The following is a 26,136-nucleotide window of genomic DNA, read 5'->3' on the forward strand; positions in this document are numbered from 1 at the left end:
ATGGTTTCTGTTTTTCCTGTGGTGATTTCTATAAAGAGGATTTTTTTTGAAAGGTTAGAGCTATAAATTTTAAATGTTCCTGAGCAGATCCAGCATTTGACTACTTGATCTATTCCTCAGAACAACAGCTTTTGTCATCACCCCCAGGTGGACTGCTGTTCTTGCGTCTCGGTCATCATGCCTTCCTCATATAAACCAAACAAAAGCGCCCCACGAGCAGCATGATTGGGCCACTCCCATAGCTTTTGCTCCAGCCTGAGGCACTCTTAAAACTGTGATCAGAACAGTTCTCCCTAATGCAAATTCTGTTTCTTAATAATCTATGTCTGTAGGGAAGTGCTCCACTGGATGGGCGTACTTGATTTTCACAAAGAAGAAACAGAAAATGCTGTTGGCATGCAGTGCCTTACTAAAAGAGAAATGCTGTTGGCATGCAGTGCCTTACTAAAAGAGAAAAGTAACCATTGGCTAATTTCTTAACGTTTATAAGCCTCAGTATTCTGTCTGTAAATTGAGAATTATAATAGTATCCTCTGCCAAGGGTCACTTGAAGATTAAATGAGATAAGGCATTTGAAGTGCTTAAAACTGTGCCTGGCATCAGAATATGCATTCAGTATTGTTCGTAAAAAAATTTGTCTCATATTGATTTTAAATGAACTTTAATAACTTTATTCTTATGCAGAAGACTTAACCAATGGCTCATATGATGATATCCTAAATGCTGAACAACTTCAGAAACTCCTTTACCTGCTTGAGTCTACTGAGGATCCTGTCATTATCGAAAGAGCTTTGGTCACTCTGGGTAACAATGCAGCCTTTTCAGTCAACCAAGTGAGTACCCTAGTCTCTGCAAACACATTCCTCCTATTCTCACACACCAGCACCAGTTGTGACCGTGATAAGTTACTTAACCTCTCAGAGCCTCGATTTTTTCATCTATATAGTATGGCTATGGATACCTACAGAATAACGTTTGTTTACTTCTGAAAAGCACAGCCTAATAGTAATACGAGTAGTAATAGGATTCTAGATCAAGATCCTTATGAAGTTGGTCACTGGCATCACATTTGTAATAAGTGTATCTAATCAACACTTAGCATTGCGTGGCCTTTTTAATTATTTAAAGTTCAGCAGTGCTGCAGTAGAGCAACAAAAGCATCTGACATTTAAGTACATGTTTTACATTGTACACAGGGCTTATGAGGATGGTTCTGATGCAGGTGCTCCCTAGACCACATGCTGACAACCACGGACCAATGTAAATGGCCTCTGCTTCCTCCCCCCACTACCCATGGAGAAAAGTAAAACAGTTTTTGTCATTATTTTCAGCTAATGCCCTTTCTTAACATTGTCATGCATGCACAGTTCTGAATTTATACTTCATTTTAGTCCGTATTTATCCATCATGTCAAGGTTTACTCTAAAGCTCTAGCGATTTATAGGGAGATACAAGGAATATTTGTCTGTTACTCACATTTCAGTTGTAAATGACAGAACCCAACTTAAATTATTTCAAACCAAAAAGGGAAAATATTGAGCTCAGTTAACTTGGACATCCAAGGGTATCATTGGTTTCAGGCACAAGTGTGAATGTAGTTCAGGGTTACAGAAAAAATTATCAGACCTTCTCTTCCTCTGTCTTTTGGCTGCTTATCCCTGCTTCTTTTTGTGTTTTGATCTCTGTCTCTCTGGCCACAAAGAGGTTTTCTTCACAGGGATGGAAAGAAAGCCACTGGCCTCTCAAGCCTTCATCATTGTAGCTTATGATCTGAAAGGTGGAGTTGCTCTGCTAGGATAAGTGCCAACCCTTTTGGGCCAAAGCACCCTGCACCATGATTACCAAGGCCTGGCTCACATGTGCATCCTGCAGCCAAAAACAACAGGGATGGGTGTGAACACAACTGACCAGCAGTCCCACCAGGGACTATATAGGATAGAGGAGGTGTTGTGTCTGCCCCAATAGAAAGAGGGGTGCCAGGCAGACGGAAACAACAGATGGTGACTAGCTTATTAGCATGCCTGTATTGGGGTTATTTCCGATGCCATAGTTTTATATTCCTCTGAAACAAACTGTAGTCAGAGCGGGGGGGTCAGAAGCCACTGGTGAACAAGTACTTTCTTCAGTAATGGGAGTTGGTGTCCCTCGTCATCAATTATAATGCCTTCATCTGCTTTAACAGTACAGTTTTTTTTGTTTTTTTTTAAAAAGGGCTGTTTTCTAGTAACCACACGTTCTTTGAAAGAACCTGGAATTGCAGAGGGAAAACTTCTTTATCTCTTTTTCTGATAGAATGGCATGTTTTGGCCTGACAGGAGTCATTTTCAGCTTATTTTTCTTGTGAGGAATGAAAGTTTATGTCTCTTTCAACGTTGGGACAAAGGCACATAGTATTTAGTGTTGCAGTTGATTGTGAGAAATCTCCAGATTATTTTTCCTCTGAAAATTTGGGCACCATTTCCAAACTGTGTGGAACTTTAATACTTCAAGATGTTAATAAGTTTTCTTCCTCTCCCCCAACTGAAAAATGATCTTCTTTATGGATAAAGTTTATAGAAGTACTATATTCAATACTCCCCTCTCGGAGATTCCAATGCACACTAACATAGGATTGCGTCAAAATAAAGAGACGTGTTTAGTCTTGTTATACCCAGAGTTTCTCAAAGTTACTTATCCATGAAAGCTCCCTTTTTTTTAATGGAGCATCTACTAAAATCTTGAGGGATTAGTGTTCCAAAGTATTCATTTTAGCAAAACAATACTGTAGTGTTCTAAATCTTAATGCATTTCCAAATTGGCCTGTAATAGAGATATAACTTATTTCAAAGTAAAATAATTTTGTTTGTAAATTGCTTTGAGATCATTATAGTAGCTCTTGTAGTAGATATAAATCTTCATTGTATATCTCCATGCTATAGTTTAAATATTACATATATTAATAATTTATTTTCAATTGGTTTCTTTACCTATAAAATTATGGGTAATAAACTTTTTTAAAAAATAGGAATTAGAGGTTGTATATGGGAACAGTATTTCCAAAGAGTCATTAGTTTGTATTTGTAGAAAGAATATAATGAAGGGGGGTGCATTTTGAAGTCATGGTCCTGTTTTTTCCTTCTTAGGTCACGATTCGTGAATTGGGTGGTATTCCAATCATTGGAAGCAAAATCAACAATCCCAACCAGAGTATTAAAGAGAAAGCTTTAAATGCACTGAATAACCTGAGTGTGAATGTTGAAAATCAAATAAAGATAAAGGTAAGTTATCTGAAATCACAAAAGGTAAGGATTTCTGTAAATGAAAGAGAAAAATAACAAAAAGGTAAGTAATGAAATTTTAGTAGAGCATACTTTATAACTTTATAGCCAAGAATTATTTTTATTTTTTTCCAGCTTTATTGAGATATAATTGACATAAATATTGTATAAGTTTAAGGTATACGACATGATGATTTGATACACATATGTATTGCAAAATTATGACTGCTACTGTATAGCATTGGCAAACACCTCCATCACCTCATAATTACCTGTGCATGCATGTGTGTGTGTGGTGAGAACATTTGAGATCTACTCTCTTAGCAACGTGCAAGTATACAATATAGTATTGTTAACTATAGTCACCTTGCTGTACATTTGACTCCACAACTTATTCACCTGATAACTTGGTTTGTCTGCTTTGATCACATCTCCCCATTTCCTTCACCTGAACATTCTCCTCTCTGTTTCTGTGAGTTTGGCTTTTTCAGATCCCACATGTAAATAAGATCATTCATTGTTTGTCTTCTCTGTCAGACTTATTTCACTTAACATAATGCCCTCAAGGTCCGTCCATTTTTCACAAATAGCAGGATTTCCTTTTTTATAGTGAATAGTATTCCATTGTATATACACACATTTCCTTTATCCATTTGTCCATTGATTAACACTTAGGTTATTTCTATGTCTTGGCTATTGTGACTAACACTGCAGTGAACATGGGGGTGCAGATGTCGCTTTGAGATAGTGATTTTGTTTTCTTTGGATATATACCCAGAAGTGGGATTACTGGATCATATGGTAGTTCTATTTTTAATTTTTTGAAGAATATCCATACTGGTTTCCATAGTGGCTGCACCAACCACCAACAGTACACAAGGGTTCCTTTTTCTCCACATCCTTGCCAGCACTTGTTACTTCTTGTCTTTTTGATAACCACTCTACTAGGTGTGAGGTGATATCTCACGGTGGTTTTGATTTGCATTTCCCTGATGATTAGTGACGTTGAACATCTTTTCGTGAACCTATTGACCATTTGTATGTCTTTGGAAACATGTCTGTTCAGGCCCTCTGCTTATTTTTATGGAGACTAAGTCAGAAGAAGGAGGGACCTGAACCAGCCAATAAGAAGTGCAGTGGACTTCTGAATTGGGGGTTCAGTTTAATCCAAGTGTGGTAAAGGAACCAGGCCAAAGTCAGATAACATCAGCAGGAAGACACAATAAATGAGGAAATTATGTTAATTCAACATTTATTGAGCTCCTGCTCTGTGTTAACAGAGTTTAGAAATGAACGTGATTAGCTCTTGTTTTAAGAAAGCTAGAAGGAGGGATGAGGCAAGTCCACAAATAGTTATAATTCAAGGCAGAACATGATGAAATACTTTAAGGAAAAATACAAGTAAAATATCATTGAATACACAGAAAGGAGAGATTTCATTCAGAAGTTTCTGTAAAAGGTAGAGCCCAAGATGGCTCTTAAGACTGTCTAAGCTTTCTATGGGCAGAGTTGGGGAAGGAGGGAATCACAAGAGAAAGGAACAAGGTGAGGTGGGCACAGCTCCAGGAATAACTGAGCTGGCCCATTTGGTAATCTTGTTGCTAGAACGGAAATGGAGAAAAGATTCAGAGCTAATAAGGATGTAAATGCTCAGCACATTTTAGGAAATGCTTTGAAAGACATGAGCATCCTGTGAAAATACATGATTTATAATGATTCTAAGGAAATGCCATTTTTTAAAAGGATGGATGTATAATGAAATGGTGACCCAGGACAGCCAGATTGATTTGTAAATATCATTTAGATCTTGAAACCAGATTAAAATTGTAATCTCTCTTTGCTTTACTGCCATTAGGTAACATAAATACATTTGGATATTTTTAAAAGTTAATACTGGCTTATGGGACAGTTGGTAATTCCTTAGCATTTTATATTAGGGAATTTTTCTTACCAATTAGAATGTTTGGTGGAGTTCAGACTTAGGTGAATACCAATTATTTGTGAGACATAATTTTTCCAAGCTGGAGAGATCATGGCCAAACATAGAAAACAGAGTTTCAGAAAAATTTCCATCACCCTGGGTTTAGTTTAGATCTGTCATGTGTGAAATAGGAGTACTACTGGCATTGCATTACTTTTTGCCAGTGGCGGTTTACAATATTATGAAGGAGTAGTTCATATACATATACCTCGGTAAATAAGAACCTTGGGCCAAATAGAGTTTGCCTCTGCTTTTTTTTTTTTTTTTTAATTAATTTATTTATTTATTTTTGGCTGTGTTGGGTCTTAGTTGCTGTGCGCAGGCTTTTCTCTAGTTGCTGTGAGCGGGGGCTACACTTCGTTGAGGTGCGCGGGCTTCTTATTGTCGAGGCTTCTCTTGTTGCGGAGCACGGGCTCTAGGTGCGCGGGCTTCGATAGTTGTGGCACGTGGGCTCAGTAGTTGTGGTGCGTGGGCTCTAGAGCGCAGACTCAGTAGTTGTGGCGCATAGGCTTAGTTGCTCCGCAGCATGTGGGATCTTCCTGGACCAGGGCTTGAACCCGTGTCCCTTGCATTGGCAGGCGGATTCTTAACCACTGCGCCACCAGGGAAGCCTTCTGCTTACTTTTGAAGGAAAGAACTCTAAAGAAAAGTTCTATTTGACTTTGTGTCTCCCCCATTCTTTACTTCTAACATGATATCACCCCTAGATCCTACTGTTCAGGTACTTAACCATGGTACAAAATGGCCCTACAGGTCTTCTTCCTCATCCAAGTGTGCCCAGACACAGAAAGGCAGACTGGGTTGGGAGGCCCCCCACTGGTGTTGGGAGCATGGTCTCTGGGGTTGGACACTGCTCCACCAGCTCGTTACATTGGGCAGGGGGTCCAAGCTCCTGGAAGAGTTTAAAGTCCTTGTCAGTAAAATGGCCATAATAACACTGCCTCATTAGAGTTGTCTCAGGGCTGAAGTGAGGTATATCTGTAAAATGCTCCGTGCCTCCCATTAACAAGGGCAGCTTAAAAAAAAAAAAAAGTCACCCAAGTTTGAGGGCTGGATACAAATACCATCTTTCCTAAGGAGCAAGTCTCATCCTGAACAATCACCCTGTTCTGCTGTGCAGAAAAGTTACGGTTCAATAGAAAAATTTTGGAGATCCTAAGACGCTCACTTTTTCCCCGCCTTCAGGTGTACGTCAGTCAAGTCTCTGAGGATGTCTTCTCTGGCCCCCTGAACTCCGCTGTGCAGCTGGCCGGACTGAGGTTGTTAACAAACATGACAGTGACCAATGACCACCAGCACATGCTTAGCAGTTACATTACAGACCTGTTCCACTTGTTGCTCACGGGAAACGGAAGCACCAAGGTATGAAGGAGGTGGTTGGTCATTACTTGCAGTACAAACAGCTATTGCATCCAGTTTATTAAGATTGGAATTCAGTTTACAAGTCACCCGTCTTAAGTTGATACTCCTCAAAAAAGAAAGTTCAAAGTTTACTAAAAACCCTTACATGGGCGCAAGAAAGTATATTATTTTTATACCCTAATGTTGAATTTCAAAGTTAACTTGTGAAAATAATCTGTTGTTTCAGTTATCAATAGATGGGTATTCATTTGGTTTTCTGAAAATCAGTTTACCTTTTACTGAAGTGAAATAGCTAGCTTCACCCGCACCAGATACAGGACCATTGTGATTCAAAGAAGTCTTTGAGTGACAGTGCTGGGTAATTGAGTTTTTTGCTTACCTCAGGGTTAACAGAACTTTTTTTTTGATTCGACCATTGTGTGTTGTAAAATCTTTCCGACACTGATACTTTTAAGTTTCAGTAATGCATGTCTCAGTGCTCCACTTTGACCTGTTATGTATCAATAGATGTAGGAGGCAACAGAGTTGGAGCTGAATTAACTGGGACACCCTGTGAAAACTGCTTGAGTAAAGCCCTCATATTGGTGTGCATTCTTACCAAGCACCACTTTTCAAGAAATACCATAAAAACAGAAGGTAGAGTAATCAAAGGCTCTAATTAGTTGAGTCAGTTGTTCATCAGTGTTTTACTGTATTGGTCTGTGTTCTCTGGCAGAGTTGAAAAAAATGCATGAGCATTTTAGAAGGACTAAATGTGAAGCCAAACTCCAGATAATCAAGTTCACTGAAGTTACTTCTGAGGTTATCAAATTGTGATTACAGCAGAGCCTTACTATAGTCCTTTTAAAATTTGTTCTGAGATGTTTTTATATGGGTTTTCCACATTTCAGGTAGCCAGACTTACTTAGATCTGGTCCAAGATGTACCCGAAGGCACTCAAAATTAAATGTAATAATTGTATTAGCAATATTTTAGGAATAATGCTCCATCCATAGGCAATTTCCAAATGCACACACCCGTCAACACCCCTCTCTCCAGGGGAGCAAGGTAACTTCCAGCCCTTGACCCCATAGAAACTGCATTTTCTCTACCGCATGGCATTGGAGCTGTTGGAAACTCTTCTGTTCTCTCTGCAGCTACTTTGCCCAAAACCTCAGAGGCACGTTGTGTTCAGAGCCAAGTACCTCTGGCCTTGGGGCTGTATATATCTGTCTCAGAGATGGTTTGTATATATATATTTTTTAACATCTTTATTGGGGTATAATTGCTTTACAATGGTGTGTTAGTTTCTGCTTTATAACAAAGTGCATCAGTTATACATATGTTCCCATATCTCTTCCCTCTTGCGTCTCCCTCCCTCCCACCCTCCCTATCCCACCCCTCCAGGCTGTCACAAAGCACCGAGCCAATATCCCTGTGCCATGCGGCTGCTTCCCACTAGCTATCTACCTTACTACGTTTGTTAGTGTGTATATGTCCATGACTCTCTCTCGCCCTGTCATAGCTCACCCTTCCCCTCCTCATAACCTCAAGTCCGTTCTCTAGGAGGTCTGCGTCTTTATTCCTGTCTTACCCCTAGGTTCTTCATGACATTTTTTTTTCTTAAATTCCATATATATGTGTTAGCATATGGTGTTTGTCTTTCTCTTTCTGACTTACTTCACTCTGTATGACAGACTCTAGGTCTATCCACCTCATTACAAATAGCTCAATTTCGTTTCTTTTTATGGCTGAGTAATATTCCATTGTATATATGTGCCACATCTTCTTTATCCATTCATCCGATGATGGGCACTTAGGTCGTTTCCATCTCCGGGCTATTGTAAATAGAGCTGCAATGAACATTTTGGTACATGACTCTTTTTGAATTTCGGTTTTCTCAGGGTATATGCCCAGTAGTGGGATTGCTGGGTCATATGGTAGTTCTATTTGTAGTTTTTTAAGGAACCTCCATACTGTTCTCCATAGTGGCTGAACCAATTCACATTCCCACCAGCAGTGCAAGAGGGTTCCCTTTTCTCCACACCCTCTCCAGCATTTATTGTTTCTAGATTTTTTGATGATGGCCATTCTGACTGGTGTGAGATGATATCTCATTGTAGTTTTGATTTGCATTTCTCTGATGATTAATGATGTTGAGCATTCTTTCATGTGTTTGTTGGCAGTCTGTATATCTTCTTTGGAGAAATGTCTATTTAGGTCTTCTGCCCATTTTTGGATTGGGTTGTTTGTTTTTTTGTTATTGAGCTGCATGAGCTGCTTGTAAATTTTGGAGATTAATCCTTTGTCAGTTGCTTCATTTGCAAATATTTTCTCCCATTCTGAGGGTTGTCTTTTGGTCTTGTTTATGGTTTCCTTTGCTGTGCAAAAGCTTTGAAGTTTCATTAGGTACCATTTGTTTATTTTTGTTTTTATTTCCATTACTCTAGGAGGTGGGTCAGAAAGGATCTTGCTGTGATTTATGTCATAGAGTGTTCTGCCTGTGTTTTCCTCTAAGAGTTTGATAGTTTCTGGCCTTATATTTAGGTCTTTAATCCATTTTGAGCTTATTTTTGTGTATGGTGTTAGGGAGTGATCTAATCTCATACTTTTACATGTAGCTGTCCAGTTTTCCCAGCACCACTTATTGAAGAGGCTGTCCTTTCTCCACTGTACATTCCTGCCACCTTTATCAAAGATAAGGTGTCCATATGTGCATGGGTTTATCTCTGGGCTTTCTATCCTGTTCCATTGATCTATCTTTCTGTTTTTGTGCCAGTACCATACCGTCTTGATAACTGTAGCTTTGTAGTATAGTCTGAAGTCAGGGAGCCTGATTCCTCCAGTTCCTTTTTTCGTTCTCAAGATTGCTTTGGCTATTCGGGGTCTTTTGTGTTTCCATACAAATTGCAAAATTTTTTGTTCTAGTTCTGTGAAAAATGCCAGTGGTAGTTTGATAGGGATTGCATTGAATCTATAGATTGCTTTGGGTAGTACAGTCGTTTTCACAATGTTGATTCTTCCAATCCAAGAACATGGTATATCTCTCCATCTATTTGTATCATCTTTAATTTCTTTCATCAGTGTCTTATAATTTTCTGCATACAGGCCTTTTGTCTCCTTAGGTAGGTTTATTCCTAGATATTTTATTCTTTTTGTTGCAATGGTGAATGGGAGTGTTTTCTTGATTTCACTTTCAGATTTTTCATCATTAGTATATAGGAATGCCAGAGATTTCTGTGCATTAATTTTGTATCCTGCCACTTTACCAAATTCATTGATTAGCTCTAGTAGTTTTCTGGTAGCATCTTTAGGATTCTCTATGTATAGGATCATGTCATCTGCAAACAGTGACAGCTTTACTTCTTCTTTTCCGATTTGGATTCCTTTTATTTCCTTTTCTTCTCTGATTGCTGTGGCTGAAACTTCCAAAACTATGTTGAAAAAGAGTGGTGAGAGTGGGCAACCTTGTCTTGTTCCTGATCTTAGTGGAAATGCTTTCAGTTTTTCACCATTGAGGATGATGTTTGCTGTGGGCTTGTCATATATGGCCTTTATTATGTTGAGGAAAGTTCCCTCTATGCCTACTTTCTGCAGGGTTTTTATCATAAATGGGTGTTGAATTTTGTCAAAAGCTTTCTCTGCATCTATTGAGATGATCATATGGTTTTTCTCCTTCAATTTGTTAATATGGTTTATCACATTGATAGATTTGCGTATATTGAAGAATCCTTGCATTCCTGGAATAAACCCCACTTGATCATGGTGTATGATCCTTTTAATGTGCTGTTCGATTCTGTTTGCTAGTATTTTGTTGAGGATTTTTGCATCTATGTTCATCAGTGATAATGGCCTGTAGTTTTCTTTCTTTGTGACATCCTTGTCTGGTTTTGGTATCAAGGTGATGGTGGCCTCGTAGAAGGAGTTTGGGAGTGTTCCTCCCTCTGCTATATTTTGGAAGAGTTTGAGAAGGATAGGCGTTAGCTCTTCTCTAAATGTTTGATAGAATTCGCCTGTGAAGCCATCTGGTCCTGGGCTTTTCTGTGTTGGAAGATTTTTAATCACAGTTTCAATTTCAGTGCTTGTGATTGGTCTGTTCATATTTTCTATTTCTTCCTGATTCAGTCTTGGCAGGTTGTGCATTTCTAAGAATTTGTCCATTTCTTCCAGATTGTCCATTTTATTGGCATAGAGTTGCTTGTAGTAATCTCTCATGATCTCTTTTATTTCTGCAGTGTCAGTTGTTACCTCTCCTTTTTCATTTCTAATTCTATTGATTTGAGTCTTCTCCCTTTTTTTCTTGATGAGTCTGGCTAGTGGTTTATCTATTTTGTTTATCTTCTCAAAGAACCAGCTTTTAGTTTTATTGATCTTTGCTATTGTTTCCTTCATTTCTTTTTCATTTATTTCTGATCTGATTTTTATGATTTCTTTCCTTCTGCTAGCTTTGGGGTTTTTTGTTCTTCTTTCTCTAATTGCTTGAGGTGCAAGGTTAGGTTGTTTATTCGAGATGTTTCCTGCTTCTTAAGGTGGGCTTGTATTGCTATAAACTTCCCCCTTAGAACTGCTTTTGCTGCATCCCACAAGTTTTGGGTCGTTGTGTCTCCATTGTCATTTGTTTCTAGGTATTTTTTGATTTCCTCTTTGATTTCTTCAGTGATCACTTCATTATTAAGTAGTGTATTTTTTAGCCTCCATGTGCTTGTATTTTTTACAGATCTTTTCCTGTAATTAATAATCTAGTCTCATGGTGTTGTGGTCAGAAAAGATACTTGATACAATTTCAATTTTCTTAAATTTGCCAAGGCTTGATTTGTGACCCAAGATATGATCTATCCTGGAGAATGTTCCATGAGCACTTGAGAAAAATGTGTATTCTGTTGTTTTTGGATGGAGTGTCCTATAAATATCAATTAAGTCCATCTTGTTTAATGTATCATTTAAAGCTTGGGTTTCCTTATTTATTTTCATTTTGGATGATCTGTCCATTGGTGAAAGTGGGGTGTTAAAGTCCCCTACTATGAATGTGTTACTGTCGATTTCCCCTTTTATGGCTGTTAGTATTTGCCTTATGTATTGAGGTGCTCCTATGTTGGGTGCATAAATATTTACAATTGTTATATCTTCTTCTTGGATCGATCCCTTGATCATTATGTAGTGTCCTTCTTTGTCTCTTTTAATAGTCCTTATTTTAAAGTCTATTTTGTCTGATATGAGAATTGCTACTCCAGCTTTCTTTTGGTTTCCATTTGCATGGAATATCTTTTTCCATCCCCTTACTTTCAGTCTGTATGTGTCTCTAGGTCTGAAGTGGGTCTCTTGTAGACAGCATATATAAGGGTCTTGTTTTTGTATCCATTCAGCTAATCTGTGTCTTTTGGTGGGAGCATTTAGTCCATTTACATTTAAGGTAATTATCGATATGTATGTTCCTATTCCCATTTTCTAAATTGTTTTGGGTTCGTTATTATAGGTCTTTTCCTTCTCTTGTGTTTCTTGCCTAGAGAAGATCCTTTAGCATTTGTTGTAAAGCTGGTTTGGTGGTGCTGAACTCTCTCAGCTTTTGCTTGTCTGTAAAGGTTTTAATTTCTCCATCAAATCTGAATGAGATCCTTGCTGGGTAGAGTAGTCTTGGCTGCAGGTTTTTCTCCTTCATCACTTTCAGTATGTCCTGCCACTCCCTTCTGGCTTGTAGGGTTTCTGCTGAGAGATCAGCTGTTAACCTTATGGGGATTCCCTTGTGTGTTATTTGTTGTTTTTCCCTTGCTGCTTTTAATATGCTTTCTTTGTATTTAATTTTTGACAGTTTGATTAATATGTGTCTTGGTGTATTTCTCCTTGTATTTATCCTGTATGGCACTCTCTGTGCTTCCTGGACTTGATTAACTATTTCCTTTCCCATATTAGGGAAGTTTTCAACTATAATCTCTTGAAATATTTTCTCAGTCCCTTTCTTTTTCTCTTCCTCTTCTGGAACCCCTATAATTCGAATGTTGGTGCGTTTAATGTTGTCCCAGAGGTCTCTGAGACTGTCCTCAGTTCTTTTCATTCTTTTTTCTTTATTCTGCTCTGCAGTAGTTATTTCCACTATTTTATCTTCCAGGTCACTTATCCGTTCTTCTGCCTCAGTTATTCTGCTATTGATCCCATCTAGAGTACTTTTAATTTCATTTATTGTGTTGTTCATCGTTGCTTGTTTCATCTTTAGTTCTTCTAGGCCCTTGTTAACTGATTCTTGCATTTTGTCCATTCTATCTCCAAGATTTCGGATCATCCTTACTATCATTCTGAATTCTTTTTCAGGTAGACTGCCTATTTCCTCTTCATTTGTTAGGTCTGGTGCATTTTTATCTTGCTCCTTTATCTGCTGTGTGTTTTTCTGTCTTCTCATTTTGCTTATCTTACTGTGTTTGGGGTCTCCTTTTTGCAGGCTGCAGGTTCGTAGTTCCTGCTGTTTTTGATGTCTGTCTCCAGTGGCTAAGGTTGGTTCAGTGGGTTGTGTAGGCTTCCTGGTGGAGGGGACTAGTGCCTGTGTTGTGGTGGATGAGGCTGGATCTTGTCTCTCTAGTGGGCAGGTTCACGTCTGGTGGTGTGTTTTGGGGTGTCTGTGGCCTTATTATGATTTTAGGCAGCCTCTCTGCTAATGGGTGGGGTTGTGTTCCTGTTTTGCTAGTTGTTTGGCATAGGTTGTCCAGCACTGTGGCTTGCTGGTCGTTGAGTGAAGCTGGGTGCTGGTGTTAAGATGGAGGTCTCTGGGAGATTTTCTCCGTTTGATATTATGTGGAGCTGGGAGGTCTCTTGTTGACCAGTGTCCTGAAGTTGGCTCTCCTACCTCAGAGGCAGAGCCCTGCCTCCTGGCTGGAGCACCAAGAGCTTTTCATCCACACGGCTCAGAATAAAAGGGAGAAAAAGTAGAGGGAATTAGTAGAAGTAGGAGGAAAGAAAGAAGGAAAGGAGGGTAGGAAGGAAGGAAGAAAGAAAGAAAGAAGCAAAGAAGGAAAGAAGGCAAGAAGGAAAGAAAGGAGGGAGGGAGGGAGGAAGGAAGGAAGGAGGGAAAGAAGGAAAAAAGACAGAAAGAAAGAAGATACAGTAAAAATAAAATAAAGTATAATAAAGTTATTGAATTTAAAAATTCTTATTTAGAAAAAAAAAAGGACGGATAGAACCTTAGGACAAATGTTGGAAGCAAAGCTATACAGACAAAATCTTACACAGAAGCATGCACATACACCCTCACTAAAAGAGGTAAATGGGGAAAAATCATAAATCTTGCTGTCAGAGACCACCTCCTCAATTTGGGATGATTCGTTGTCTAAAGGAGGGAAGGAAGGAAGGAAGGAAAGAAAGAAAGAAAGAACGAAGGTAAAGTATACTAACGTTATTAAAATTAAAGTTGATTATTAAGAAAAAAATTTTTTAAAAAAACCATGGACGGAGAGAACCCTAGGACAAATGGTGGAAGCAAGACTATACAGACAAGATCTCACACAGAAGCATACACATACACATTCACAAAAAGAGGAATAGGGAAAAAAATCATAGATCTTGCTCCTAAAGTCCACTTCCTTAATTTGGGATGATTGGTTGTCTATTCAGGTATTCCACAGATGCAGGGTATATCAAGTTGATTGTGGAGCTTTAATCCGCTGCTCCTGAGGCTGCTGGGAGAGATTTCCCTTTCTCTTCTTCTCACAGCTCCCAGGGGCTCAGCTTTGGATTTGGCCCTGCCACTGCGTGTAGGTCGCTGGAGGGCGTCTGTTTTTTGCTCAGACAGGACCGGGTTAAAAGAGCCGCTGATTCGGGGGCTCTGGCGCACTCAGGCCGGCGGGGAGGGAGGGGCCCGGAGTGCGGGGCGGGCCTGCGGCGGCAAAGGCTGGCGTAACTTTGCACCAGCCTGAGGCGCGCTGTGCGTTCTCCCGTGGAAGTTGTCCCTGGATCCCGGGAACCTGGCAGTGGCGGGCTGCACAGGCTCCGCGGAAGAGGGGTGTGGAGAGTGACCTGTGCTCGCACCCAGGCCCCTCGGTGGCGGCAGCAGCAGCCTTAGCGTCTCCCGCCCGTCTCTGGGGTCCCCGCTTTTAGCCGCGGCTTGCGCCCGTCTCTGGGGTCCGCGCTTTTAGCCACGGCTCGCGCCCGTCTCTGGGGTTCTCGCTTTTAGCCGCGGCTCGCGCCCGTCTCCGGAGTTCCCTCAAGCAGCGTTCTTAAACTCCTCTCCTCACGCCCCAGGAAACAAAGAGGGAAGAAAAAGTCTCTTGCCTCTTCGGCAGGTGCAGACTTTTCCCCGGACTCCCTCCCGGCTAGCCGTGGTGCACTAACCCCTTCAGGCTATGTTCAAGCCGCCAACCCCAGTCCTCTCCCTGCGCTCCGTCCGAAACCGAAACCCGAGCCTCAGAGCCTCAGCTCGCAGCCCCGCCCGCCCCGGCGGGTGAGCAGACAAGCCTCTCGTCCTGGTGAGTGCCGGTCGGCACCGATCCTCTGTGCGGGAATCTCCCTGCTTTGCCCTCCGCACCCGTTGCTGTGCACTCCTCCGCGGCTTCGAAGCTCCCCCCTCCGCCCCCCGCAGTCTCCGCCCGCGAAGGGGCTTCCTAGTGTGTGGAAACTTTTCCTCCTTCACAGCTCCCTCCCACTGGTGCAGGTGCCGTCCCTATTCTTTTGTCTCTGTTTTTTCTTTTTTTTTCTTTTGCCCTACCCAGGTACGTGGGGAGTTTCTTGCCTTTTGGGAGGTCTGAGGTCTTCTGCCAGCGTTCAGTAGGTGTTCTGTAGGAGTTGTTCCACGTGTAGATGTATTTCTGGTGTATCTGTGGGGAGGAAGGTGATCTCCGCGTCTTACTCTTCCGCCATCTTCAAGGTCCCCCGGTTTATATTTTATGACATGTTGAAAGTGACTCACACCACAATACTATGTTCATTTTTGGTTTGTTTTGTTTTGCCACTACATTGCCTAGAAGGTATTTCTGGGATAGAAAATTTGCTTTTTTCGTCTGTCTGGGAGGCTAACCACCAGTTGTTTCTCCATTAAACAATGACTTTAGGGACTTTCCTGGCAGTCCAGTGGTTAAGACTTCGCCTTCCAATGCAGGGGGTTGCGGGTTCGATCCCTGGTCGGGGCCGCTTGGCCAAAACTCCAAAACATAAAACAGAAGCAATATTGTAACAAATTCAATAAAGACTTAAAAAATGGTCCACCTCAAAAAAGTCTTTTAAAAAAAATGAGTTTAAAGTTGCAACTTGCAAATGAACTTTTGGATAATGATCCATTTGTAAGTGGAAGAATGTATCCATTTTAGATATTTTCTTAGTAAAAAACCACCAACATGAATTTTTTAAATCTTTATTTTTAATAAGTGATCTCACTCCACTATAATAACCTCTTGGGTTCAACACTGATTCATAACTAAATACGAATAGTAGAAGGTGAATTTAAATAAACCTTGTGTTTGCTACATCTGCCATGAGAACAAAAGTAAGTAATGGCTTAAAAGAAATGTCCTAGAGCCACCACAAGATGGCGTATGTGACACAAGAAAAAGTTACGGTTCAATAGGACAGACCATGGTTTCAAAACAAAATACCGTATACATGTTTAATCTGTAGTTGTACTCTAACTTTATATATATTTTTTCTCACCTTTAACACACGAGACGTAAACCCAGGTCACGAGTCTAAAAGCGGGCGGCTGATTTCTATCTTTCTATCTTTATACTTTTTATTTTATATTGGAGTATTGTTGATTTACAATGTTGTGTTAGTTTCAGGTGTACAGCAAAGTGATTCAGGTATACATATACATATTATTTTTCAAATTCTTTTCCCATTTAGATAAATACAAAATATTGAATAGAGTTACCCGAGCTATAGAGTAAGTCCTTCATGGTTATCTATTTTAAATAGTGTTTATATGTTAAACCAAAACTCCTAATTTATCCCTCCCAACACTATTCCCCGGTGGTCACCCTAAGTTTGTTTTTGAAGACTGTTTGTTTTGTAAATTAGTTCATTTGTATCATTTTTTTTTTAGATTCCACATACAAGCGATATCATATGATGTTTGTCTTTCTCTGTCTGATTGACTTCACTTAGTATGATCATATCCAGGTCCATTCACGTTGCTACAAATGGCATTATTTCATTTTTTTAAGGCTGAGTAATATTTCCTTATATATGTACCACATCTTCTTGATCCATCCACCTGTCGATGGACATTTTAGTTGCTTCCATGGTTGGGCTAGTGTAAATAGCCCCGCAGGGAAGGTTGGGGGGTATGTGTCTTTTTGAATTATGGTTTTCTCCGGATATACGCCTAGGAGTGGGATTGCCAGATCATATGGCAGCTGTTTTTGGTTTCTTAAGGAACCTCCCTACTCTTCTCCATAGTGGCAGTCACCAATTTACATTCCCACCGACAGTGTAAGAGGGTTCCCTTTTCTCCATGCCCTCTCCAGTATTGTTTGTAGACTTTTGGATGATGACCATTCTGACTGGTACCCCTTGATACCCCCTCGTGCTTTTTTTTTTCTATTGGAGTATAATTGCTTTACAATATTGTTAGTTTCTGCTGTACAGTGAAGTGAATCAGCTATATGTATACCTATATCCCCTCCCTTTTGGTCCTCCCTCCCATCCGCCTATTCCACCCCCCATCCCACCCATCTAGGTCGTGTCAGAGCACCGAGGTTAACTTCCTGTTTTATAGCAGGTACCTGCTAGCTCTCTATTTCATGCGTGGTGGTGTGTATGTCAGTACTGATCTCCCAATTCATCCCACCCTCCGCTTCCCCCACCCCGTGTCCACATGTCCTTTCTCTACGTCTGCATCTCTATTCCTGCCCTGCAAATATGTTAATGTGTACCATTTTCTAGATGCCATGTATATGCGTTAATATATAGTGCCTGTTACCAATTTACATTCCCACTGATAGCGGAAGAGGGTTCCTTTTTCTCCATGTGCTCTCCAGTGTTTATTGTGTGTAGATTTAAAGATGATGGACATTCTGACTGATGGGACATGATGCCTCATTTTACTTTTCATTTGCATTTCTCTAGAAATAAGTGATGTTGAGCATCTTTTTTGTTCCTCTTGGCCACATGTATGTCTTCTTTGGAGAAATGTTTATTTAGGTCTTCTCATTGTTTGGGTTATTTTTTTATATTGAGCTTCATGAGCTCTTTGTATATTTTGGAAATTAACCCCTGTTGGTCACATCATTTGCAAATATTTTCTCCCATCCTGTAGGTTGTCTCATCGTTTCTATGGTTTCTTTTGCTGTGCAAAACCCTCCTGCACTCTTGAAATTTATCATGAACATGTATTAATTTTATTTAAAAGTTTTAAATGATAAAAATAGTAAAAGTAGGGAAAGTCTTATATCTTTCTATTTAACAAATTAATATGTACAGTGTGATCAAAGGAATGTGTATTAGGATATGTATATGAGAAAATACCAAACTTAGTATCATTTCTAGTCATGGAAATGTGCATTTCATTTTCCTTTCTGCTTTTCTGTAGTTAAAAATAATGTTCTATAGTAAACACATAATGCCTTTGTAATTCGAAAAAGGTTTATATAATAATATCCGGGTCTCTTCCAGGGAGTAACGGAGGGCACATTTGTCACTTTTTCCTGATTTCAGTCTGCTCTCCCTGCTCCTCACTTTCTGCAATTTCAAGTATCTTGTAGAAAGTATACTTTTACATGACTCGCATTTTTTTTTTGGCTGCGTTGGGTCTTCGTTGCTGCGCGCAGAGTTTCTCTAGTTGTGGCGAGCCGGGGTTACTCGTCGTTGCGGTGCGTGGGCTTCTCATCACGGTGGCTTCTCTTGTTACAGAGCGTGGGCTCTAGAGCGCAGGCTCAGTAGTTGCAGCGCACGGGCTTAATTGCTCCGTGGCATGTGGGATCTTCTCGGACCAGGGCTCGAACCTGTGTCCCCCACATTGGCAGGTGGATTCTTTTTTTTTTCTTTTTATATAACAAGTTCTTATCAGTTATCTATTTTATACATGTTAGTGTATACATGTCAATCCCAATCTCCCAGTTCATCCCACCACCACCAACCCTCCGCCACTTTCCCCCTTTGGTGTCCACACGTTTGTCCCCTGCATCCGTGTGGCAGGCGGATTCTTAACCACTGCACCACCAGTGAAGCGCCACGACTCGCATTTTTAAAGGAAGAATTCCATTTGAATGTTTTCATTACTGACTTTTCAGTTATAAGTGATGAGTTCTGATATTTTGGCTAGTCAGCTATAAGATAACATTTGCTTATTTATGTCACTGCGTAGTTAAATGATTGTACAGTTTTTCACATAGAAACGATAAGCTCCAAGAATCATAGAAACCTAGTATAAAGCACCATATTGTTAGTCTTCATAACCAAACTATCCCCAAATTTTCATACTTGAAGTAGAAACAGGTTTGAGAGATTCGTTTTTTTGTTCTAAAGATATTTCACTTAACAGTAATTGTAATAAAGATTATTTATGTAACACATGTTAAACTTACTCTGTGTTAGGTATTTCTGTGCGCCAGGGGTAGGTAGCTAAGATGTTCATTATTTTCTCCCTGTCTCCCTATCAGTATCATTGGAAAACTAAGGTTTTAAATAAGAGGAATTGAGAAAGCTTCGTGGAATGGAGAAAATTTGAGTCAGACGTTGAAGAATAGGCAGGACTTTAAAATGTGGACTTGGTTGGGGGACAGCATGCCAGGGAGAGAAAACCCACGCTTGCTAGTCTGAAATAAACTAATGTTCTTATTTCAGGTTCAAGTTTTAAAACTGCTTTTGAATTTGTCGGAAAATCCAGCCATGACAGATGGACTCCTTGGTGCCAAAGTAAGTTCAGTAGCTTACATATTTGTTTTGTCCATACAAATATATAGATTTGGACAGACAGATCTGGAAGGAAAGGACTTACCTCAAATATTAACAGGGATTATCTCTGAGGAGCAATATTAGAGGTGGGGTTTTTTTTTTGGTTCTTTCTGCTGATATGAATTTCCTATAATTTCTGTAATGAACGTATTTTACTTTTAAAAATCATTTTGAAAAGTTCTCCCTAGCAATAATGAATTACATTTTTTCTGTCTATGTCCAATTTGGGGTACTTATATATCATCACGTTTTATATTTGACCTGCTTATGTTCAGTGTATCTTAGTATCCACTGACACACTAGTATTTATGGAGGCCGCAGTATGTGCCTGATGCCAGGCTGAGTGCCAGGATACACCAGTGAGTACAGCATTACCTGGTGCTTGTCCTCGTGAGCTTACAGTCTAGGGAGAGGAGACAAAAATATGTAAGAAAGGAGCAGTTAAAAGCTGTGGTATTTTGAAGGAAGCATAGGTTAGTGCTGTGGTAGAATGGACCTCACGTCCTATAGAAAAGGGACCCTGTCATATTCATCTGCTCAGCCCTATGCCCTGCACACTGTGTTTGGTGAATTAATGAGTTTCCATGATGACTGTATATGATGGATCTTAAAGAGGAAATGGGTGTTTTTCCAAATGACTACATTCTAGGATTCCAAGGAAATAGTATTAACCTCTTTTTTCCATTAGTATATGACATAGGAGTGCCTAAGATTTTACACATTTACGTTACGCAGTCTTAGGGATAGTTTTCTATGACAAGATCTTTAAAATGCATTTACTACAGCTTTAAAATGTGAACATACACATGGAAAATGTTTTCGTATATTTTTTAATCTTCATTGTTTCCTACTTCAGGTGGATTCATCATTCCTTTCCCTTTATGATGGCCATGTAGCAAAGGAGATTCTTCTTCGAGTTCTCACACTGTTTCAGAATATAACTACCTGCCTCGAAAAGGAAGGCCGTTTAGCTATTCAGCCAACTTTCACTGAAGGTTCACTGTTTTACCTGTTATATGGAGAAGAATGTGCCCAGAAAATGAGAGCTTTAGTTTATCACCATGATGCAGATGTGAAGGAAAAGGTAACAATGATACCAAAATTCTAACTGGTTGGTCATATTTTTCCAAAGAGTAATGCAGTCTAGAAATAATACACATAAACTTCTCATTTTTCACCTTCCTTACAAAGGGATTCTTTGAACTGCTGAATTTAAACAAACAGTAAATATCACCTTCCATCATTAACACAGCTACAACTTGCCCTGGTCTCGGACCATTTTATTGATACCAAAATAAGAGCTTGTTCTGAAACCATTTTGTTTTTACTTTGCTTTGTGCTAAGCTACTTCAGTTATCCTCTACAGGGAGTGACAGTGACCTTTTTATGTGTAAGCTACCCTTCCACTGTTGGCAGTGATTTGCAGTTATGCATCTGGGACAGCAGCAGTATGTTTCATAAGCGCCCTAGGAAGGACCCGAGATCAATCCCAGACTCCCAAGGCCACCTGCCACTCTTTCAGGTCTGTTCTAATCATTAGAATCTATTCTAGTCTATGTAAACTGTTAGAAATGTTTCCTAGTACTCACCCACTCCCATTCAGTTTGATGTGTATAACATACTGGGATCAATCAAAATCCATCCAAAGGCAAAGGCAATTGGTTAAATCAGTTATATAGTCTTTAAAGAGAATGAAGCAAGTCTGAATGTGCTGATATGGAAAGACATCCATGAAATATGGTTGTTTTTCAAAATACATGTTGTAGAAAAATATGACCCCATTTGTGGTTTTCTTAAATCAAAAAATTTATGCTTATATATGGACAGAACACTTCTTTCATATATAGGCATTTTGGTATATATATGTAGAATGAAAGCCACACTCCTGAGAATAGGATTAGGGAGTAAGGAAATGACTTTTCTATGTACACCTTCTAGTGTGTACATAGAATTTTGTGTACATTGTGTACATTTGAATTTTTTACTCTGGGCATAAATTTCATAATTTTTTTAAATAAGAAAAATGTCACAGGATTATTTTCTCCCCTTAATTGAAGTTTTATTAATTTTCACCCATATTTTACATGATTAAAATTACAAGATATGAAAAATTCTCAGCAGTTATTTTTAATAGTATTTTTATCCCATAAGCTAATCTAACAATTCGAATTCAGCCAGGTTCCCCCGTCCAGGTTTTGTAATATTCAAGTTCATAACCACCACCATGCTTAGTTATTAAGTAAATCAATTTGTAAGCAGAAGCTTTCCTAGTCATGTATTTAAGGCAAAGCTTTAAGAGAAGAGTACTTTAAATTTCATTTGTAAATACATAGATTTCCATAGGAAGTCACAAATCCTCAAACAGAAAAATGGGCTTTATCAGGGTTATCCTGATACAGAAATGAAACTTGGGAGACATATTTTTACAGTATAAATATGATGAAAATGTGAAAATTCTAAATTAGCTACAGCAGTAATAATGTACATTATGAAGGCTAAGGATCATTTATCAAGTGATGCAAACATAAGTATTAACTCCCTGAAAGGCACATTTCTTTATAACAATTTTGCTTAATCTTCCTCCTTGTTTACTGAAAATATATATTCAAAATGTACACACATTAAAACGAAGATTTGATTTCAATGTGCAGTAGCAGCATTGGATTCTAAAACACCCTCTCTTCTTTTCCTCTATTATTAGTTTGAACAAATAACGTTTCCTGGAGATGAGAGCATTGAGTTTGAAATGTCAAAATGCTAGAGAAAAGGGGGGAGTCATCTAGAAGGAATTCCACAGGGAAAGTGCACAGTTCGATCTTTACCTATGTAGGTCATGGCACATCTTACCTTTTTTAGGTGGGCTTTCTCCTAATTGATGGTCCCACCCTCTTGGGCAGTGAGTTTCAAAGTGTTCTTCAGTTGTCACGGGAGAAAGGGATTTCAATAAAATCTTACATGTTGGTATGGATGCTGGCTAATCAAAGAGGAAAATGAAATTGACTTAGAGGATGAGACAAATGAAAAGGTATTATGACATGTATTAGACTGAATGGAGGGAACAGAGTGGATTAGTCTTTTCAAAATTTGTTTTTGCTTTGTACATAAAACCCTTCAAAATGTGGATAGGAGAGATGAAGCTCAGTGTACTTCCTAATGAACAAAATGTCAAAGTGGAAGGAATGCAAATAGTCATAAAACTTACAGCTTGGAGGAAGCCTAGAAAATGAGGCAGGCCCAATTAAGTGGAACTTAGAACATAATTTAAAGTGCTTGGAGACCCCTCAGTTAAACAGTACATGTGAATACAAAATTAACATTAAGGCCACTCAAGGAGAAGAAATAATTCAGCAAGATGTGCTTGGCTTGCTTCATAGAGCAGAGGTAAGAGATGAATTTTCCGTCTGGCGTGCAACAGCAAGGAAGGTAACCACAGAACTCTGGCTAGTATTAGGGCAACCTATGCCAAAGCTAATCCACCATAAGCCAAACATCTTGATTCCCATCTGTTTGCTAAATGTTCCTTTGGAGTGAAAAAGTGGTTTTTTTTTTTTCCTGAAAGTTTATGGGGAAATTTTTTGTGCTTTAGTGCCCACGAATCATATACATTCAGCTATATTACATATACATTTCCCCTTGACAGATTTGCATCTTTGTAGATAAAAATGCTAAATTTTGATAAATATTATTTACATTTATCTTGGCTATTCTCCAAATTTACAAAATGTGGGAGACAAAGTTGTTAGTCCTCAATGTTTAGTGTCCTTATGTGCTTGAACATATATTATCAAAAGCATTAGCCTATTTTCCACTTTCAAATCTACCTACCTGTATTAGGCAGTGATATCTGAAAATATCATTTTCTCCCTTATTTTTTCCAAGTGTTTTTTTTTAAAAAAAGACTTATTTATTCTTCACAGTTTTGGGAGGTAGGTGAAAATCATCCTCTTGTTGCACGTGAGGACACTGAGGCACACTGAGCTTAGGTGACAGAGAATCCAAGGCAGAAGCAGGATTAAAAGTCAGATTAAGTGGCTAACATGCATATATATACGTGAAAATAAATTACAGGGCACTACCTGGGTAGCATTTGGTGTAGGACACCTATTTTGATTATTTTGTGTGAATAAAGTTCATTTCACTGAGGCTGGATTGGGAAGACAGAATGGGCCTCTAATCAGCTCTCTCATTTAGGAAGGTTCAGAGTAATGGAGTGCGTGTAGAGCCTGTCTAGGACTAAAACTCAGGGCAGTGGACTCTCAGAATCACTGTCTTTTTTTTTAACCACTAATATTCCACACTGGCTTAATAAAAGTAGAACCGTGCTTAAGGATCGTGTAAATATAAGAGAATCATGTAAAACAGAAAATATTTATAAAGCTCACTAACATACTGGGGTTTGAGCTAAGAAACCAGAAAAAATAATGAGTATATATATATATATAGAGAGAGAGAGAGGAGATGGAATATGGAAAGAATAAAATTTAACTCAAAGTATATGGTCTATTAACATTTAATATCTGCATTTATCTTTGTAAATTATTTCCTTGCAGCTATATTTGTGCTGAGCAGGTCTGACTTTTAGATTAAAAATAAAACGTTTCACAAATCATGTTCTCATAACCACACTTCCCCTTCCTCTGCCCAGCTCAGAGGGCTTTTGATTTGGGGATTGTAGGTATGCCACAGAGTATATTATTCCTCTCTTTAAAAAAAATGGTAACTTAGCCCAAACTCCTATGTTTTTATGTTTAAAAAAATAAATCTCTTAACATTTGGCATATAACCATGTGGGGAATCAATGTCATCATTTGCTCTAACATGACTGTAAGAAATATGTTTCTATGTGCAGGCCTGTGAGAAAATCTAGGTAGGTAGTCAGCCTTGACTTACCTTGCAGAAGGCCCCTAAGAATAGAAAAACAGAAATGAGTTTTTAAAATCAGTTTTTCATAATCTCAAAACTCTACCACTAAAGTAGAATGCTTTAGTAAAAAAAATTCCATTGCAATGTTTTATGTCACTGAGACATGACTTAAAATCTACATTAGCCTTCATTATGTAAATGACCCACCTTGAACTCTTCTCTGTTTATAAGAACTGGCAATCATATTAAGCAGGTTACAACATAGAACACAAACGTGCAGAAGTTGTTTCCAAATGTAAAAAATCGTAATATTCATGAATTTCTTAGTCTTTTTGGATTTATATCCGATGATGCCTTTTTCATTAAAAGCTCCTGTGCTCATATTTACTCAGAGTTGTCATCATCAGTATTAAGGTATCTTGACTCTCCATGCTTCAAGACAAAAAAATCTTCAGTCTTAAGTCCATATCTTTCTAGAGCCTCACTCAGTTTCACTGGAGGTTCTAAGTAATGCTGGCAAAGGGCAGAGAGAAACAAAAATGGAAAAAGATTAAGCATACATATATTTGGGGGGATATGTCAAACAAGAGTTCAAACTAAAATAACCAAACAGCCTACTTAAAGTAATGCTCTTCCTTTTCATTGAAGCATTAGCAAATGAGTCCATCATACTTTCTAATATAGAATCATTAAGCCAATAGAAATGTCATATTTATCAATCTGTTAACACCATGCATGTCAAATTTGGCCTTAGATTGAGCATTATTAGACTGCATGAATTCTGATTAGACTGCATGAACTCTGATCACTATTTCCCTACATGAAATCCCAGTCTAAATGGAATCAGTGCTAAAGAATTAAGTGTTACCAATAGTTTGGGAGAACAGAGAAACTTAGATTATAAGGAAGAGTATGTGTGTACAAGCAAACGCTAGAGAAAATATTTTTGGCTGAAGAAGGGTTGTCATCCCCAAACCCCAACCAAATACTGATTCTGTAGTCTATGGATTGAAGAGGGGCCTCAGGAAAAGAGATTTAACAGGTGGAGTTACCTTTTGTTTCCTCACCTTTTCATAACTCAAAAAAAAATAAAGACAGCACACTGTTGAAGAATGTTTCAACATACTCAAATGTTTACCAAATAAATTGAAACCACCTGAACATGTGTTATAGTTAAAGAAAGCAAAAGGTATAAAAGAAATCACTTCACCAGTTATTTCTCTTTCGAGCTAAATATTTACAGTGTATAGTAGCTATTTTTACAGGAAATAAAGGAAAAAAACAGGTATTACACAAAGGGTTTTTTCCCCAATTTCAATTAGAAAAGCTATAAAGTGTTAAAATTAAAGCAGAAATAAAAATCAGTCTCTACTCTGATCGCTGGTGGTAAGTCTGCTTCTTCCCTCCATGCAGCAATGGCTGGTGAGCACCCAGAAAGCGGCCAGGTCAGTGAACTAAATAAAAACCCTTGCCTTCCTAGAGCTGTCATCCCAATACAGAGACAGATAAGAAATGAATAAAGGAAACAGTATCTGAGTGGGTGACATGTTCTGGGTAGAACATCGTTGGTAAGTGTCGGGGGTGGAGGTTTAATTTTAAATACAACCATCTAAGAAGTCCTCTTGGAGATGGCAACTTGAACAAAGATCTGAGGGAGCAGATTGCACCAGGCTTTGTAGGCAGCTGTGAGGGCTGTGGCTTTGACTGGGAGTGTGATGGAAAGCTGCAGGTCCTTCTGGCACAGGAGTGTCACAATCTGATCTAAGGGGTAAAGGTCGCTGCCCTCTGCAGCGTTGAGAACAGACTGTAAGGGGCAGTGTGGCATCA

At 39.0% G+C, this 26,136-nt stretch overlaps 2 protein-coding genes across 7 annotated transcripts in view; one reads left to right on the plus strand and one right to left on the minus strand.

Annotated features, from left to right (window-relative positions):
* The first annotated feature begins 348 nt into the window (after positions 1-348).
* On the plus strand, positions 349-20,554 carry ARMC10 (armadillo repeat containing 10). Its single transcript, XM_049714696.1, has 6 exons — positions 349-457; positions 685-833; positions 3,123-3,257; positions 6,424-6,600; positions 19,336-19,407; positions 20,303-20,554. Exons 1-6 carry the CDS (start codon positions 349-351, stop codon positions 20,552-20,554), a joined length of 894 nt encoding a protein of 297 aa, XP_049570653.1.
* Positions 20,555-21,499: 945 nt separating this feature from the next.
* Positions 21,500-26,136, minus strand: part of NAPEPLD (N-acyl phosphatidylethanolamine phospholipase D) — an 89,459-nt gene continuing 84,822 nt past the window's right edge. For all 6 annotated transcript variants that reach the window (XM_033439570.2, XM_033439585.2, XM_033439565.2 and 3 more), the window contains one exon: positions 21,500-24,822. In XM_033439570.2, coding sequence (XP_033295461.1) covers positions 24,694-24,822 — 129 coding nt within the window. In that variant the 3' untranslated portion in view covers positions 21,500-24,693. The remainder of the gene's footprint in view (positions 24,823-26,136) is intronic.

Source organism: Orcinus orca, chromosome 9 (genome assembly GCF_937001465.1).
Source record: "Orcinus orca chromosome 9, mOrcOrc1.1, whole genome shotgun sequence".
Classification (NCBI taxonomy): Eukaryota; Metazoa; Chordata; class Mammalia; order Artiodactyla; family Delphinidae; genus Orcinus; species Orcinus orca.